Below are 18,954 nucleotides of genomic sequence, written 5' to 3' on the forward strand. Positions count from 1 at the left end.
ATGGATGACATGTGTGTAACAAACAGGAAAATCGGTCTAATCAGCAGGTATCTTTAACAAATATACTAATAATCCATTCAACTACTAAAGATAGAATGGAAAATAAACAAAATGACATCATCAAATACGATTAAAAAAAACAACCTTACTCCCTATTATGTCCTCTGTTTTGAGCCTAAAGTATTAGGTACATGCTGGTTCTCTGGCTGAGACTTCTATTATGTTTTCTGTTGATAATTTAGTAGCTTTCTGCTTACACGCTGCCTGAATGGGCCTTTATATGCTTGTTGACGTGTTTCAGACTAAAATATGCGCCAACAGAGAACGAAAAGTTTTCAATGTGTCGATTTTGTTGAATTTTTTGTGCTAAATTCTTACAACTCTGCTCTCAGCTTCTCAAATGTGAATACTTTCTTTTTTGTGGTTAATTGAAAAACTGCTCTTTACAAAACAAGCTGTTCAGGTGTGTTACCTCAGACCTTGGGAAATTGTGATGGTGTTAGTCACCATGTTTTTTTATTTCATAAAATAAATGTTAGTTACAGGGTTGGACACATGATCACATAAATCACACTGTGCAGTGAAAGGCAGTAAAGGTGGCATACTATTAAAGCTGAGCTCAAAAAAACAGATGGTGTGCTTTTGTTCAAGTGTTCAATACAATATGATGAAGACTGTACATGCAGTATGTCACAGCTGTAACTATACATTAAAATGATACACACTCGAGAACAGTGCAAAGGATTCACAGAGGGAAAGTGTTAAACAAGCCTGAGTTGTCGAGGTCACAGAGTTTTCCACCCTCACAGCCTGAGGGGAGAAACTTTCTCTGAAGCCCTCTGCGTCAGATTTGTGGCTACAGAGATGTCTACCTTAAGTCGATGCTTTATTACACAAGTTTCACAGGAGAGAAAGAACAGGCTTTTGTCCTGCAGCAGAGCCCTATAGAGCGCAACTTGCAACAGCACAGCTGTACTTCTGAACTGTTACTGTTCGGCTCCTGCAGGAGGAGTTGGCAGTACAATGAAAGGCTCACAGGGAAAATAGTAGAGGCGTGGGAGAGAGGTGCCCGCATTAGGCACCACTATGCACATGCATTCAAGAATGAGATTCATTTTCTGTGCCAAATTCAATAAATGTGTAACGGCCTCTCAGATGGATGGAGTAACAAGTTTATCATCATATTGACAGAAAGTACAAGGTCAAATTACTGCTTAAAAGGGCAGCGGAGAGGGTGCTCAGCGGACTGTATGTTCTGCAGCTAAAGTGGTTCTGCACTGTCGCTTCTCTCTCCCTCAGCTGACGTACTTGCCTCCGCCATGGGGCGACTGCAAGGCCACGCCGATGGACTCAGACTTCTTCAGCACTTACAGCATCACAGCCTGCCGGATCGACTGTGAGACCCGATACCTGGTGGAGAACTGCAACTGCAGGATGGTCCACATGCCCGGTAGGAACCGAAAGGGGCGTCTCATTGCTGGGAACAAATACTTGCTCTAATAATGAAGATGTACAGTAGATGTTGTTGTGTCTGCTGCAATTTGAGGTGCTTTTATTTGAAATTGTGGTGACTCCAACTGAAACCAACGGCGCTCAGCCAGCATCGGTAGAAAATCAGATACTTTCACGCTCCAGTGGATCGGAAAACTCAACTATTTTCACTCTGTGTTTGTGCAGTGATTACAGCTGGCATGTGCTGTCTACCTCCTTCATTTAATCACTGTGTGGCATCTCAGACGGCAAATTGAAAAGGAGCTTGGCACGGAGGAAGCGTTTGCGGATTTGGCCTCCTTTAACCCGCGCTCACCTGTCCGATGATTGTTAAAGTCTCCCTCTCTTCAATCGGGGTCACTTTCAGCTGTGTGTTTGCATACAGAGAGCCAGACAATCAGGATTAGCCGCTATCTCCTAGTGATTGTGCAGTTGATTAATGCGAGTCTACAGACGAATCCCTTGTTAAAACCCTCACGCCATTCATCTCTCCTATCTCCCTGTCATTAGAGGGATTTTTTTTTGAAAGATGATGTTGTGAATAATTGCAGCTAGACAATAATAAACACTGTTCTTGTCTTGATGTCTCGTCCTGAGAGAGGGATGTCTCAACTGCCAGGGGGAGGAAGATGGAAAGGGTGATGGAGGCAAGGGTGACAGAGACTGAACAGTTAATGAATTCAATTACAAGATGAGATCAAACCTGTGCCGAGTATTCAGTCAAAATAAAGACGGGATGACGGCGTAACAAACTAAATTATGAGCCCACATCACGTCATCCTCTGTGTTGCTTTGACTCCCTCCTCTCACCTTCCTCCATCTTTTTGTTCAGTATGAGAACATTGTGTTTCTTCTTCACCCTTAGGAGATGCCCCTTACTGCACCCCGGAGCAGTACAAGGAGTGTGCAGATCCTGCCTTGGGTAAGGAGATAACCCAGCATGCAGTGTGTGTGTATATGTGTGTGTAGCCACTGTCCTAGTGTATGTCCCACTGTTCAGAGCTCCTGATCCCAGCTGATAACAGATAATAGTGTTCCTTCAGCCTCATGGTAGCCGTTCTCTAATAGTAAAAGCTCAGGCCTGCCACTGAGGATCTTCTCTCACACTCACCCCGTCTCTCCATCAACTGATACCTTTCAGCCCTTTCATGTCTGCTGTTTGTTTTCGTATTGACTTGCAATCTTTCTCTCTTTCATGACACCACACGACTCACGTGTCGGCCTCCGGCTGCTGCCGCCTCTCTGACTCTGGCGGCGTGCGTCTTATAGCTTTTGTATTTCTCATAAGGGTCTCTGGGGGTGTCTCCTCGCGGCGTCCTTTCACAAGTTTTCTTTTGACGCTTTTCACTCCACTGGCATTTTGTTTGTCATGCAGGGGTGGTGATACATCCATCTGCCCCTCTGTGTTCTCTCTTTCAATCTATCTGTCGTCCCTCTCTCTTTCTCCGTCTGTGTCCCGACTTCATTTTTCAGATTTTCTTGTCGAGAGAGACAATGACTACTGTGTGTGCGAGACGCCGTGCAACCTGACGCGCTACGGGAAAGAGATGTCCTTTGTCAAGATCCCCAGCAAAGCATCAGCCAAGTACCTCGCAAAGAAATTCAACAAGACAGAGCAGTACATAGCGTAAGTCACATCCTTGTGTCATATTTGTCTAATGACGAGCACTGCTTCACTTTATATTCATCTTTACACCTCATCGCCCCGCTGCTGGTCACTGTGAGCAGTCTCGAACTCTTAGCTGCTAAATATCAGGTTAAAAAGACTGCACTCTTACACTCTGCCCCCCAAACAAATGTTTAATAACAACAACTTTTAATCCTACTTCTTCAGGTGAATGTTGAAAACAAATCAAAACCACACCCGCTTTTTTACATTTTGCACACGTATAGGCAAACAAGCTCTGTGATGGCAGGTGTGCTAAACATCCCAAAACATCCCAAAATATAGGATAAATACGGTGAGAAAAACAATATTACAAAACTGCATTTAAACTTTCAAACTATAAGATCTTTAAACATTATATAGAGGTGCATATAACAATCTACATCCCCCATTGTCAGTAAATGTATAAAGTTACAAGGAAAAGAGAAGTAAAACTTATTTATGAACAGTTTATAAACCATTCTATAAAAAGTGAAATGCATAAAAACATTGACATGAATCATTTTTCCATTTTAAAATTGTGTGTTTAGGTTATCCAAACATGTATAGATATATAGGAGGAGAATCTGCAGGCAGGGATTGATTCTTAGTTCGGGAAGTGTTCTGGTTTCCGTTTGTGGTACGCTTGTAGTCCGAGTAATATTGACCAATCACATATCAGCAGGCTGACGTGAATGCAGGAAAAACAGCCCGTGTGGAGAGCAAAAGCAGGCGTACGTAATGCACCGTACTGACATCCCATCAGCCTCATCCGACAACAATTTAGCTTCTTATTAATCTCTATAAAAATCTGCAGCAAGTTCAGCTAACAAGCTGTTCTAGATCTAAACTTCAACTTGAGATAAATTCCCTTGACGCTGTGTCAAGAAAGCCGCTCAGTGTTCAGATTTCCCGACTTCCACGAATGCATCAGAAATGATCGATCCGACATCCGTTCAACAAACGAGCATTTTAAAAGTAGTTTTCTTCTCCTCTTGAGGACAGACCTGAAAACGCTTCATGATGACTTGTTACTAATCTGCATCATGATGTTCAGCAAATTAATCAAAGTTAATTAAAATCACAAGAAAATCTGTTTCTTTTTCGGCTTCATCCCGCTGAAGTAAGCCAGAGTGCAGCCTCTGTGTAACTTACTGATTACAGTGAAACTGAGACAGAAACAGACGAACATGCCCGACATGTTCACCGTTGTCCCCAGAGGCTATATTGTTGTCAGACTATAGCTGATGGGGTTCCGAGATTACCAATCAAGCTAACGAGCATGTCTTTGGACTGTGGGAGGAAGCAGGAGTGCCTGGAGAGAACCCACGCATTCACGGGGAGAACATGCAAACATTGTCCAAACTGCGATTTGAACCAGGAACCTTCCATCTGTGAGGCGACAGCGCTAACCACCCTACGGCAGCCCGTACTACCACCACTTATAATCTATTTCAGAAAAAAATATTCTTCTCATACGGTTCAGGCCTCTTGGTGTGAGAGTCTGGAGAGCAAATATGTGAAAACTTTCTCTCTAAAGTAGGAGGGTAATTAGATCGCCTCCCATTGTGTAGCAGCCGGCTAAGCCGGCGCACAAAGCTGCTGAAAATGATACTTGACGATTTCATCCTTCCGTCTTTAAGTGCATTCCAAATGTTGTGATTAAAGAACCCTCCAGACATATTTTGAAGAATAATTTATGCCTTGTTAAAACTTCTTCTCCTTCACTGAAAAATCTTAAACCAATGAATGTGCAAATATTTTGAGATTAAAATGTTTAAGCACTGGACACAAGACGTCTCGTACTTCACTGAAAAGTCCACTCTCAGGTTGTGTGACCTTGAGATTTCATGTCTTTGCATCACTTGTAGAAGCATATCTACGGAAACTGAATTCCAAAATAGTTGTCATGTGTTAAAACTCGTCCTCGCACGTCCACGTCTGAAGCTGGACACAGATACGTTTGGCCTTCAGAGAGTGAAAGTGAAAACAGTCTTCTTAATGCCAAACCCTGCTCATAAATCATTCTGCACACTGAAGGTCAAACACACGTGAGCAACAAGAAGAAAACACATTCCAGTGTGATACGTCACCTTTCCCATGGCGGGGGGTTAGTTCAGGTGTTGTGTGGAATCATATTGTGACGACATAAGATTGTGTTATAGTTTGATGTGTTCTGTTCTCTTAATTGATGATTCTTTGAATGAACCCAATTAGTTACCAGAGTTTTAGTTAAACAAGGTTTTTTTGTTAATTAAAGATATAATAATTTTGCACACTTTACTGGATTTAGCATGAATATGATCTTTGCTTTATGTTTGATTCATACAAATAAAGGAAAAAATATTCTATTTAACAATCAGATCTGTATATAAAGATGGACGACGCGTCTACTGGAACCGAGCCATCGTTAATGTTTGTTCTTCCACCTGTGCTTTTCCTGCTGTGATTAGCCCAAATGTCTGCTGTGAAAAAGGTCTGTGCAGGGGTGCTTAAGCCCATCTACTTTCATTGTACAAAAGTAAAGCCAAAAGACACCCGGGGCGGGCGCTGCCATCTCGTGCTGGTGACGTCTTTTTGAGCCAGAGTCTGCGTAGAAGAGATCGGCGGGTGGAGACACAGTAACGATGCCCCGCGCCTTCTGCTAACCAAAACACATATTTAACTTACATTTTGACAGCATCAAATAACTAATTAAAAATAAACTTGTCAGAAAAATGAACACTTGGACATAAATCAGCATGATAAGAACTAACTATAATGACAGAAACCATGTTTGAGAAAAATGTATTTGACGTGTATTTTGATTTTATAGTTTGACTCATGTCCCATCTGTTAACATGGAGGAGGTGGGCTTTATGAGCTATACTGCAGCCAGTCAGCAGGGGGCGATAGAGAGGGTTTGGCTTCACTTTTAAGGAGCTGTCATGTCGGCCATCTTTTTATACAGTCTGTGGTTTCTACACTTCAAAGAGAAAACAAATAATTCTTCAAGCTTCTTTTGTTAGGAAACAGTCAGAAAATGCTCTGCAGAAACAAACTCAAAATATGTCGAAGCACCGTAAGATAATGAGCTAAGACTGCGCGGCCTGTACAGTCATACAGTGCTGAAGAGTATCACACATAGCTTGCAGTTGTGTTCTTTATTATAAGGAACTTTAACTACAACCTGTTGTTTACCATTGTTTTAAGTGGGTCAAACCACTAGGAAATAAACACCATTAACGCTGTGCTGAAAATGTCTTGATACAAGGTTGCATCATCTACAGTTTGTGGGTCACCAGCGGGAATGAGACAAAAAAGAAACTTTGATTCCCTACAACTTTCCTACATAACAAAATGTCAGTGTTTCGGGGTTAATTTTCCCTTTGAGCAACTTGCTTAACTTCACAATAACTTCTGCAACTAGTTCACAAGTTCTCCTCATTGAACTGAAGTTTTAGAAAAGAAGCTTCCAGTTGGAGATTAAGTTGATTAACCACCGAGTATTAAGTGTTTCATTCCGAAAACTACTGAAGAGATCAAAAGTAGTTCAAGGAAAAGAGAAGAGGGAGCAATAACAGTTGAATCTTTTATCTATCATCCCCGTCGGAGCTGTTGAGGACAAGATAATTACACCATATGTAGTCTGAGTGCTGCAAAGACCTTTCGCTTCTCCCTCCAGAATTTCTGAATTCCCTCAGGATGGATGCAAGTCCATCCGCTCGTGTTTTGACTGGCTTTATTCCAAAGTCAGTCTGATGAACATTAGCTGGAAGTGTTCTCCTATCTGGGCTGCACAGTGTGTTTAGTGGTGTGAAACCGAAGTCTGTCGCAGTGGACTGTCAGTCTTTCCACCAAGAGCCACAAACACAAAGAGACAAACAGCTCTGTGGGCTGTTTGTCAGCAGCTCTGATCAGATGTGGTGCAGGTGACTCACTAAGCAATTCAAGCTGCAGGCTGACACCTCACACAGGTGTGCTTACAAATCAGGAGAGAACAGCCAGGAATGTCATTAATATCAACATGAAATACACCGAGTGTTACCGAACCAGTGGTGCATGAAGATTTAGTGAGCGAGCAAAGAAGGCTCCATAGTTAGCTGTTTTGGGTGAACGGCTGAAACAGAAACCTCAAGGTAAAAAACTGAAATACTTTAGCTAAGGTGATGAGAGGTGCAGCTGATATACTGCAGCTTAAAGGAGCCTAGTAGCCAAACATTTGATGAAGAAAGTCATTTTATGTGACATGTTATTGATGAATGATTCAAATTGATAACTAAAATTCAAAGCAATGGATAAACAGCTGAACAAGTTCGCTCAAAGTAATGGATGAAAAGTTGAAATAATTAGCTGAAAGTAATCGATAAACAGTTCCAGTGGTTAGCTAATAACCATTCAAATAGTAACGGTTTGAATAAGCAGTTAAATGATTTAGCTTACCCTCCAGGTAAAATCCAGTGTTAACCTTGTAAACATCTCCATGTGGTGTTCTTCATGTGCTACAACTACAAGACATGTCAGGGACAACATGAGCAGGGAGGAGGAGGAGAAGCCTCGGAGGTAATTAAACAAATCAGACACAATTGATTATTTCAAGCAGAGCATTTTATATCTTAAAACATGACTGGAGCTGCGCTTTAAAGTCGGCTAATGGATAAAAAAGGGCTTCAGTATTGTGGTTCGCTAACAGTTACAGATAAATAGTTGATATATTCAGCTGAAAGTAAAGAATGAACAGTTCAAATAGTGGAAACTGGACAAACAGTTGAAATAGTTAGCTGTATTAAATGTAATGGACAAATAACTGACATTGAGAGCTCAAAGTAGCGTTAACCTCCTGAGACGCTGCGTCCTCATACGGGGACATTACATTTTAGCTTCACAGAACGTTAATAATTAATTCTGCAAAACTTAGACCCGTTGGTCTCATTCATGGACACTTTGTCCTCCACCCTGTGATCACAAAGCTAATTACACTGATCGGTGTACATTCAAGATGTCCGTGATCCCGACCAAAATGTGTTACAGTCGGATTTTACGATTGAAACTTGTTTATTTAATGCATATTAACAGGTGTAGCTTGATATGGCAGACAAATTCGACTAATTTTATCAATGGCAACAAGCTACAACACCGTTACGACAAGGTACTCACATGAGGACATTGGGACTTTTTCAATGTAACACAAAGACAATTCTTAGGTTTTATTCTTATCAGGTCCTGTTAATCCCCAAAAGGTAGGAGAAATTAAAAATGCATACCAAACAAAAGCTCGGGTCTCAGGAGGCTACTGGAAAAACAATTGAACTACTAAGTTAAATTAAACGGTTCAGCTAGTTAGCTAAAAGTAATGATTAACCTGTTTAAATGTTTAACAGTGAGATTCGCTGACGTGTTTCAAAAACTGTGGAAATATTTATCTAAAGATTTTGGACACGGTTTATCTAGAGAGCTAAGATACAAAATAAAACATTAAAGTTGAAAACAACAGATAAAAGCTGCCATTCCATGTAGCCACAGGCAACACATGCAAACTTAATGAAACCAACAGAATTACTGAACTCTTTTATGCAATTAAAAGTGTTTAATTTAATTTAATGTTAATTGAAACAAACAGGTTGCTCACATGTTTTTCTTTGACTTCTCAAAGCAGGAAAGGCACAGATGTAATTGCATTAATGTAGGCTGGACTCCATTAAGCTCCGCCGGCTCCAGCTGTCCTTGTTTTGTAGATGTTGGCTCGCTGGGAGAACCTTGGACACTAACTGGAACCGAGCCATCGTTAATGTTTGTTCTTCCACCTGTGCTTTTCCTGCTGTGATTAGCCCAAATGTCTGCTGTGAAAAAGGTCTGTGCAGGGGTGCTTAAGCTCATCTGACAAGTCCGTGGGTGTACGACGACAAAGAAGGTTGGAAAGGAAGGAAATGAGCCTGTGATTGTTGTTTTTCGTGGTGTTTCATGTGTTTTTAATTAAGTTAGCATCGTCAGACTGCAGGAGCAGGAAGTACATCTCGCACACTTAGCATGAAACGAACAGATGTTGCCGGTTCATTTTGTGTCACTGCATCTCCATCTCTGCATTATCAGCTGTGATTTGCATTCAGTCGTCTCATCTCAGAGTTTCTTTCTAAGAGTGACAGATCATCATTTGTCAAGACGACGATTTAAATAACAAAACAGGGCATCAAGTACAAAAAGGGAAGCTACAAAGTGGAGTAACGGTTTTGATCTCAACTCCAGTGGGGTGTGTGGAGTCTGATCTGGCTCACAGGGAGGATATTCAGGAATCACAATAATAGCCTTACTTGCTCGAGGCCTTTAAACAAATCCCCTTTCATTTGTTTTCTGCTGAAGTCACAAGTTTAAAGCATTAACACGATACAGAATCAAACAGATGTCATCATTTCCCCTGTTTCCCTTAATGACCGGACCAACACCTCGGGGAAATTAGTTACTAACAACAAGTTATTTGCTAAACTTCGTGCATCTGCTTCGGTATCAGCAGGAAGTGGCAGCCCTCACCAGTCATCTCCTGCGCCTGAGGACACCCTGATAAACAAGAGAGTATGAAAAATAGACTGAGACATTTGAATATATGACTGAAGACTGTGTGCTTCTCCCTCTGTTTGCAGTGATAACATTTTGGTTCTGGATATCTACTTTGAAGCACTGAACTATGAAACCATTGAACAAAAGAAAGCCTACGAATTGGCAGGCCTTCTGGGTAAGGAAATGCCTGTCAAGTGTTCTTATTTAAAAAGATGATATGCAGAATTCAACATGACAGATGCTTTTTATCAGAAGAGACAGTTACACAGGCGCTTGCATTTTTATAAAAGGTGTTCAGGTCCCAGGAGACACAACTGTCTCTTTATTCTTTTGTGGTTTTTCATCTCGACTTCTGCTTTGTTATCTGTGTTTTCTGTCACATTACTCACCTCTCAGACTCCAATAAAGATAAAATAGTATATTTCAGAGCTGAACTCTATTTCATGTGAATGCACCAAGATGACTGTGCTCTCTGTTTTGTATTAAGGTACAACTTAAGCTTCCGTTTTTCTTCCCAGGTGATATCGGAGGTCAGATGGGTCTCTTTATCGGAGCCAGCATCCTCACAATCCTCGAACTGTTCGACTATCTATATGAGGTAAAAAATCTCTGTTAGAAAGTCGTCCCATCTCCATTGTAAGCCGCTCACTTAGATAAAACATGTGTTGTGTGAGGAAATGCTGTTCCAGTGCACCGTACAATGTTGGCATTCACACAAGGACAAGATTGAGCGAGCGTGACGAACGCTGTGTCCCTCACAACCCCAGCGCCCATCTCTGTGTGACACACACACACACACACACACACACACACACACACACACACACAAACGTCTCGGCGGCAGAGACACTGAATACATTAACATTTTGGATGTATTATATTTGAGATTAGTCAGGAAGTGTCTGTCCGTTCTCATTAGAGAAGCTCCGTGTGCATGCTTCCTCGTGTGTTTGTTTTCTCCTCTTCCAGCGACGCAGGAAGATTGTTAGTGTTTGAGTCCTTGATTGAAGTGTGTGTGAAAAGAGAGGAGGATCGTTACGGAAAAATATATAAAGATGCATGAAATCAATCTCATTTGAATTTCAGTTGCCTGATCTTTCAACCTCACAAGCGTGTGGGCTTCATCTACGTAAACAAAACAGAAGAATCGAACCTTTGTTTGCCCTCCAGCTACATAAACCCTGATAGTTTGCGTATATATTGATATACTGACTGAAATAGTATGCTTTGACCCCAAAAGGTCAGTTATGGGTGTCTTTGTCTATTTTCAGGTGATCAAGTACAAGCTGTGCCGATGCGCGAAGAAGAAACACAAAGGCCGCAACAACAACGACCGGGGAGCTGTGCTGAGCCTGGATGATGTGAAACGCCATGTCAGTATGCTGCCGCTGAGTACTTTGACTGTGTCAGACTGCATCGCCTTGACAGGGGCGCGCTGTCAAAGCGATGCAGAGTAAACATGAGAGCAACAGTAGGGGAATGTAGAGAGGGACAGACTCGAGAGGCAAGAAAGAGAGCGAGAAACTGTGATTGGGATGCAAAGTGGAGAAAATTGAGAGAGAGAGAGAGAAGTCGGAGAGTGGTTTAAATTTAATCAAAGCTGGGGGACAGGACCAGCAGGGACAGGCCGGAGTCAGAGCTTTAGACGGTGTGACAGCTCACTTATTTCCAAGTGTAAATGAAGCCAGTTCAGTTTAATTGTAAGCCTGAGCCCCGGCACAGACAACGGTAAAGATGCACCCCTCCTCTGATCCTCTCCCCCTGACTTCATCGGTAGTCTTCTCTTTCCTTGAAACTTCATTATTTTCATCATATTTATTTTTCAACTTCAGAGTATTCCTCGTGAATCTATTTCCTCTCGCCTCCTTGCCCGGCTTGTTGCTCATGTCATGTTTTTCTGAGAGCGATTTTATGACTCAATTCAGTTTCATTTTTGCCGTGATGACTGCTTCCCTCTCTGCGCTCAGTTCTGCCTGCTTCCCCGCTCATCATTTCTCTGCTTTATCTCACCTGCCTTATCTCTCTGCTCCTCGTTTCTCTCTCTCTCTCTCTCTCTCAGGCTCCTTGTGAGAACCTGCGTACACCATCGACATATCCTGGCAACATGCTACCTCATCACCCGGGCCAGGGCAACTTTGAAGACTTCACTTGCTGAGCAGACCCGGGTGAAGCAACAAAGTGCGCGTTATGCAACCAAAGCCAACAACACAACGAGAACTTATCCAACGAGAGGAGCGTGAGGAACTGATACAAAGTCTAACAAAGGCACTTTTTACTGAGAAATGGAGTAAAGCTGACAAATCAAACAAGACAAACACGTTGAAGGAACTTTCACCCGAGGCAAAGCGGAGAGGATATCCCAAATATAAAAATAAGTTAATTTTCCGGAGAACGTTTCACTCTTCTATCTGTGTTTTTCCTCTGGAATACTGCCGCGAAGGATGCTCATGGAGAAACCTCGCCAACAAGGACCTCTCTTTCAAAAGACAGCAACAAAAAAAGTGTAAAAATAACCAAGAGAACATGTACAGATATCTCACCATAGACAGCAGATCAGAAAAAGAGCCCCATGCCTTTATATAACACAGCAACACACACGGAAAAACCCATACTGCTTTCTCCACTGTACATGTAGCAACATCTGTAACTGTTGCAGCGCTCCATAAAACAACAGCCGGACTCTGTGTCGTTTGTACGAGAATGTATCTATGTTTGCAGCGGGTGTAGTCGGGCGTGCAGGGACGTCTCCAGGGTGGGCTTCGTGGTGGTAGTGGTAGAGGTGCATCATCTACCGTTTGAAATGTACTGGTGAAGATTTCAGGTCTCATCATGTAAATGCATGCTCGTATTTGTCCAGTGCATGTTTTTCATTTCATTTATAATTTACATTTTTTTTATATATATATATAAATATATAAATATTATAATTACCAAGTTTGCCTCAATGATATACAGGAAAAGGAAGATGAAACATCCCATATATTTCTGTGTGTGTGTGTAGCTATGCAGTGTGTGTGTGTGTGTGTGTGTGATCATGGGTGCCTACATCCACGCAGGAGGAGAAGTGTGTTTTGATTGTGCGAATGGATGAGCTGCAGCTAATTTTCATTTCTCATCTGTTCTTTATTTCATTTAATTTTTTTGACATTTCCACACGTGCCCGACGGGTCGAGGGGTCTTCGTTCATTCGCTGTTATCTCGACTGCAGGGTGAGGTGATTTCTTCTCCAGGAGTGCCGTCGATGACTGAAATCCTTGGAGTTTCGTGGGGCTGTTACGATTCTTTCTGTATCTGTGTTCTAGTTGCAAACGTCTAATCAAAGCACAATGCCGCCAGTATGTAGAGGTGATGTAAAAGACAACGTACTATTCTTCTTGATATATTGTCATATTATTAATATCGTGTTGATCCGACTGTTTTTCGGTTGTTTTTCTTTCTTCATATAAAAACATACTCAATATTGCCTGATAATCCTTCCAGGTGATGGGCTGGTCTATTTAGTTATCAAAAGCATAAATAAAATGTAAATATCATTTTGGAAATTCTTCTGAGGTTTTGTTCTTTCAGTGAGTTTCCACTCTGCAGCCTTTCTTTGTCTGGTTTGGTTGAAGAGGGAAACGTTGTATTTTTAACTGCAGAAACTGTGCAAATGTTCATTTTTAATCACGAGTAGCTCTCAGAGAGTCTGATTAAGCATTCTGCTCTTCATCTAAGACATTTTGCTGTCTCTTCCTTTAAAAATCAACATGGTTTTTTTTCTCATACAACATTTTTTGTGGGATTAAATCTGCATTAAGCCAAGAGGAGAGCCTGGTATTAAAATAGATATCTACTCCGGCCGTTCATTTGTGCTGCAGTGCAACAGCTGCAAGCAGCGACACCGGTGTTTTTGAGCTCTCTCGAAATGTAATTACAGTCTCAGCTGCTGTTTGACAAAAGGATGGATGAGAAATATCCTGCACAGCCAACACAAGTTTTATCAAGATTGTCAGTCAGCGAGCAGACGCACATTACGGACGGCTTCTCTCGTATTCTACTGTACATCTGGTGCTGCCAACTGCCACACGTGTATCAGAGAAGCAGCTTGGTGATGCATGACTCTGAATTTCAGAGCCCACTTTACTTTCTTAAACATGGTCTGCCTTTGAAATCGTGTTTGTAGCTCGGTCGGCTGCACATCAGTCCACTGCTACCACCAAGCACAGAGGGGTTATTTCAGGACGAGAAGTTTACTTTATCTGTATAATTTTTTAATGGTTTCTCTTAGCGGGAAACCAAACATCATCATTGTCCATAAACTGTGCGAGTGCATTCATTTTTGATCATTTAGAGGAGAATCCTCAGCTGGTTCCCGTGCATTAATATACAAGTGTTTAAGCTCCCAGGAACCAGCGACGCCATCTGATGAAGACTTTTTTTTCCTCCTTTGAATGACTGAAACATGATTTTGCCCCCTGATGGTTTTATTATTTCTGTTTGTACCTGCCAAGAAGACAAATTAATCAAAAAATAAAAGACGATGCTGTTCATTTCCTGTTGGCATTTTGTGTCTTTGTGTGAGCAGCAGCCTGCGTCTCTGAAGATTGCAGAGGAGGGTCAGGATACAGGAGAGATGCAGGCCTGCCTGCCGGTGACAGGCATCTTGCAGGAGATGCTCGCTGCATCCTGATAAGGCTCGAGGGCAAAGCAGGTGGGGTGGGAGTGTGTGGGAGGTACCAGAGGGAGCAGACAACCTGAAGATATTTCCAAAAGTTATGAATTAGTAAGGATTTCCTGCAGTCTTGTGGTCTAAATGCAGTTTCATTCGTTGTAAGCAGATCCAAAACATCTTGGCTAACTTGTGTTTCCTCTCTGCAGGAGGTTAAATCATTATTTGCCCTCATTCAGCCCCTTAACAAAGAGATCAGAGGACTGCTCCCTCCTTGCTTTCACCTTGTTGGTCGACTCCCAGCCAATCTGCGGCCCGAAAAAGAGACCCTCTTTATGGATTCAAACCCAGACTGCCTGCCCTTCTTAAATGGCTGTTAAACCCTCAGCTAATCACCCTGGGCAGCTGGATGTCATTTAGAGAGGAGAAGGGGGGGCGTTCTCATGCGGGGAACTTGTAATGTGTGTTGTTATACTTTAATGAGACGAGTTGTGCGCCTGTTTTTGGCCACATCTGTCAGTTTAATCATGCCTTCTGCTCTCACCGAGCGGCACTCAGGCAGAAGATCTTTTACTATCAGAGGTAATATCCTCCTAATCCCATTATCACATTTTATAATCTTCAGCTACAAGAAGATTACAGCCTTGTTTTACAATATCTTAATGTAGTGCACACACACATCTCTGTCAGTACACTGTAGCACAGACTGAATACTAGGTCAGCTTTACGTGATGCCAGAGGGTTGTTTTGACTCAGTGTTATTTTCTGGAGTACTGTTTGGTTACTCGCCTGTATTCTATATTTAACAAGAGTTGTTCTCCTCATGTTAGAGACAACAAGCTCAAAGTTTATCTCACAACAGTTGTTTTTACCTTAAGTGATGTAACTCATATTTTATTATGCAGCGCCCAGAACAATGTGCATGTCGTGGTCAAAATTACAAAACATGTTAGAGTAGATGACAGCACTTTGCAACCATAGGATGAGTCGCTCACCACAGAACATGTACTCTACTGTAAGTCCCTTACAACACATTTAAAGGTGTAATAAGAATGATTTTCCCTTCATTTTGTCAACAACACATTCAGACTGACCCCTCCTCCTCCTGGGCTCTTCGTCACCAGAAGCTCACTCTCACTTTCTCGTGCGAGAACACGCCCGTCCCGCCGAGCTAACACCGACAGCATCACGGTTACCGTTGCGCTAGCATGCTAACCGCTAACCGTTAGCTTGGTCTACCCGGTTTGAGGCACCTACCTGTCCAACAGAAAGAAGGCCAACTCTGCATCGCTCTTTCTCCATGTTCGCCGGTCTGAATGGGGCCCAGTTGCTAATTTGAACCACTCCAACGCTCACCTGTACGCTGTGATTGGCTCAGGGAACCACAACAGCGCCCCTCCTGAAAACGTCCCGTGCAAAGCAAGACAACAGAATAGACACAGAGGGAAGGGTCTCACAGGGGTCTGCACACACACTCACCGACACACATGTATAGAGGCCATAAGTGATGATATATTATATTTCTAAAAGTCTACATTTTATTTTTCTAGAAGAATCCTACTTATTATACCTTTAAAGCATTTCTACTTTTATGAGTACTTCCATAATATGCCACTTTATGCTTTTACTGTTCTACATTTGAGGGGTAAAAAAATATACTTTTTACTGCACTAATTTTGTTTCATTTGAGATGCTTGTAAGTTTGAGGATTTTATTTTTTTTATTTAGTCAGGTAACCTCATTGAGACACGTGGTCTCATTCTCAAGAAGAGAAACCTGCTTAGACAGCAGCAACAACACAGAGTTACAGACAGGCGGGACATTCAATACAGAGATACAAAACAATGACAACATTGGGAAATGAAGCTGGATAGCTTTAAATTCTGCTGTAGGGTGTTCCAGGTTGACGGGGCAGAGTAGGAAATGGTCTTTTTACCTTGTTCAGTACGGACTGACGGGGTGGACAAAGTGATGAAACCCTGGAGCGTAACCTGTACCAGCACTGTTTGTGTGAGATGTAGCTGGATAAGTTGATAAATCATAACATCATGGTTATTTTACCTTTCAATTTATAAAAGCCCCGTGAGAAACTTTCAGCTTGTGTTGATTTTGGCGCCCCCTGTGGACAAAGAAGTACCAATTATCTCTCTGCTGAATTTGTCCTCTACATGTGTAAGTAGTGTTTTATGCTGAAAAATCTCACCCTGTTGTCTTTTACCTTTTTAAACACATCACTCATCGAGAAGCTTTGCTGTGAAAACAAAGGCTGTTTCGCCCACGTGCTGTTAATCTCCTCCTCTGACACCTACCCCCCCCCCCCAGCAGCAGTTTGGGGCATTAAAAATATCTATATAGAAATAATCTTGCTTGCTCTTGTAGGTCTTATAGATGCAACAGTATTAATTTCAGTCAGTTTCATAACCACCATAAAACCACCTTACAGGAGCGTTAAGTTAAGATGGGCTCCACCTTTACTAACTGCAGCATGTGAGAGATGAATGCACTGTTTTATTCTAAAAAGGCCTCCCTTGCATGATAACTACTTTTACGTGTATTTCGATGCTAAAATCTTCTGATTTTTCCGCTGTGGTGTTATTGTTTTTACTTAAGTAAACTTTCTGTATTCTTCTTGTACCAATGCCCAACATTATAATTAAGAAAAAAGCCTCACAAAACAACCAGTTGTGGGTTTGTTAGTAAATTGCACTCATATATTAACCCAGGTTTGACCCTGTGAGTTTTAGTGTGCTTTAGACGACTTCATAACTCTGGATCTATACTGCACAGAGATGAATTTTAAAGCAGGATTGATGCTCCAGCTCGTCTCCGTGCTCTCGCTGCTGCCAGCATGTCAGATGAGTCACATTTCGGGTGTAAATTTATCCTGTCAGATCTCTCAGTGCAATTAGGATGCTCAGCCGTTTGTCATAGATAAGGCTGCAGCCCGGCTCCTCTGGGCTCCACTTAACATTCTGCTTGTTAAGAGGATTAATACTAACTGCGCATTCCAGTTTCTCAGCACTGAACGACGTTATGGTAGACGTCAGACTTGAGTCCACCTGATTTGTCCTTTCATTTGTATCCATTTGTTTCATATCCAGGCGGTCAGGAGGCCAGCTGAGGGTAAACTGATCAACCAAAACTGGATGTCAAATCCTCTCTGGAGATCTGAAGCACAATGCAGCAATTCATTGTGCATGCATACTTCCATTGTCCAATAAACGTGAATTTTGTTCCAAAAAATAATAATGTATGCCCCCTCCTCCCTTGTATGCACACACTCACATGAGCACACTCTGATCAAACACAAACAGGCTTTGCAAACAGATGGGCCGCCATGTTTTGTCCTGTTGTAGCTCCATACTAATTGGGAGGAGATGTAATGACATCAAAGTTTGAAAACAAGATTTGTGTGGTTGACTTACAGGACCCCAGCTGCTCCGCTGTTAAATTGTTGTTCACTCTGCAGATGAAACATAATAATGATGATGAAATTTATTAAATATCATCATAAGCTCAGTGTGGAGGTGCCGCGGTCGTGATTCAGATAAGCTAATAATCAAGGAGGATGTTGACTCGCTAATTTATGAACCCCGGCTGTGAAGGAAGAAAATGTTTTGATTTGAATTTCCTAAAGTATAATGAATGTGATTGTTGTAATAACTCACACCAGGAGCAAATGTGACTTGACATTCAAGTTAGCCATTAAAAGACATTTCAATAAAAGCTGAACATGTTCAAATAATAGTGTTTATCCTCCTCCCTGTTTGGTTTCTTTCAGTATAAAATATATGAGTTAGTGTAATGTTCATGATGATGTTCATAATGATCAATAAAGTTATTGTTATTGTTTTTCCCCCCAGTTTTATTCGGTTTTATGTCCATCCATTGATAAGTTTGCACAGGTTTGAATTAACTCAAAAATAAACACTTTTCATTCCCATTACACGTGTGTCCAATATGAGGTGCACATTTCCTCTGAACTTTAGTGTGCGGGCTCCAGATGCTGTTTGGTTTGGTTTTAATCCAGTTTTCAGTTTCCTGCCGACAGCCTGACTGGGTGACATTACAAACAAAAGGAAGTTAACCTTCTCTGCTCCTCTGAGAAACTCAGACTGGGTTGTTTGGTTTGGGTTCGCCGTACATCCGAAAATCTGTTTTTTTTAGCCGGCAGTGCTCAGACAGGTTTACGTATCATATTGCAAAAGAAAAACAGGTTTTGTGAAGTTATTTTAAAAAACTTTCCTGCTCTCATTTATGTATGAAATACAATTAGGACAATTAAATAAAAGCACTGAAAAAAGTGAAAGTTGCCCAAAGGTCATGTATTTTAAGGGGATTTTGATTTTTTGATTTTACATTAATTTGTGTAATGATAAAAAAAATATTGATTTTTTTTAAAATGTTACATATAATAGTACATATAATGTTAATGAGACATTTTTTGTGGTATTACAATGTGTTGACTATTGTTTATAGTTTATATGAGTTTTTCTAATCTCTAGAAATGTCTTCTAATCATCCAGGGCTCATTCATTCTAGTCCCAGTTTTGCTGCAGTACTATCGGCAAACAGCAGGGGTCGCTAAGGGCCGTCAACGCTACCCAAACTCTGTTCTCGCTCTCGCGGTAGCTCCGTG

General features: G+C 41.6%; 1 protein-coding gene across 2 annotated transcripts in view; it reads left to right on the top strand.

Moving 5' to 3' along the window:
* The window catches only part of asic1b (acid-sensing (proton-gated) ion channel 1b), a 175,983-nt gene extending 161,794 nt beyond the window's left edge, over positions 1-14,189 (top strand). For both annotated transcript variants that reach the window (XM_069677586.1, XM_069677585.1), the window contains 7 exons: positions 1,300-1,450; positions 2,357-2,413; positions 2,965-3,118; positions 9,751-9,842; positions 10,186-10,265; positions 10,939-11,040; positions 11,727-14,189. In XM_069677586.1, the coding sequence (XP_069533687.1) occupies positions 1,300-1,450; positions 2,357-2,413; positions 2,965-3,118; positions 9,751-9,842; positions 10,186-10,265; positions 10,939-11,040; positions 11,727-11,822 (732 nt within the window). In that variant the 3' untranslated portion in view covers positions 11,823-14,189. The remainder of the gene's footprint in view (positions 1-1,299; positions 1,451-2,356; positions 2,414-2,964; positions 3,119-9,750; positions 9,843-10,185; positions 10,266-10,938; positions 11,041-11,726) is intronic.
* Positions 14,190-18,954: the final 4,765 nt, after the last annotated feature.

The sequence above is a fragment of the Semicossyphus pulcher genome, unplaced genomic scaffold, assembly GCF_022749685.1.
Source record: "Semicossyphus pulcher isolate SPU_LCO1_2020_fin unplaced genomic scaffold, fSemPul1.0.p SCAF_3, whole genome shotgun sequence".
Taxonomy (NCBI): domain Eukaryota; kingdom Metazoa; phylum Chordata; class Actinopteri; order Labriformes; family Labridae; genus Semicossyphus; species Semicossyphus pulcher.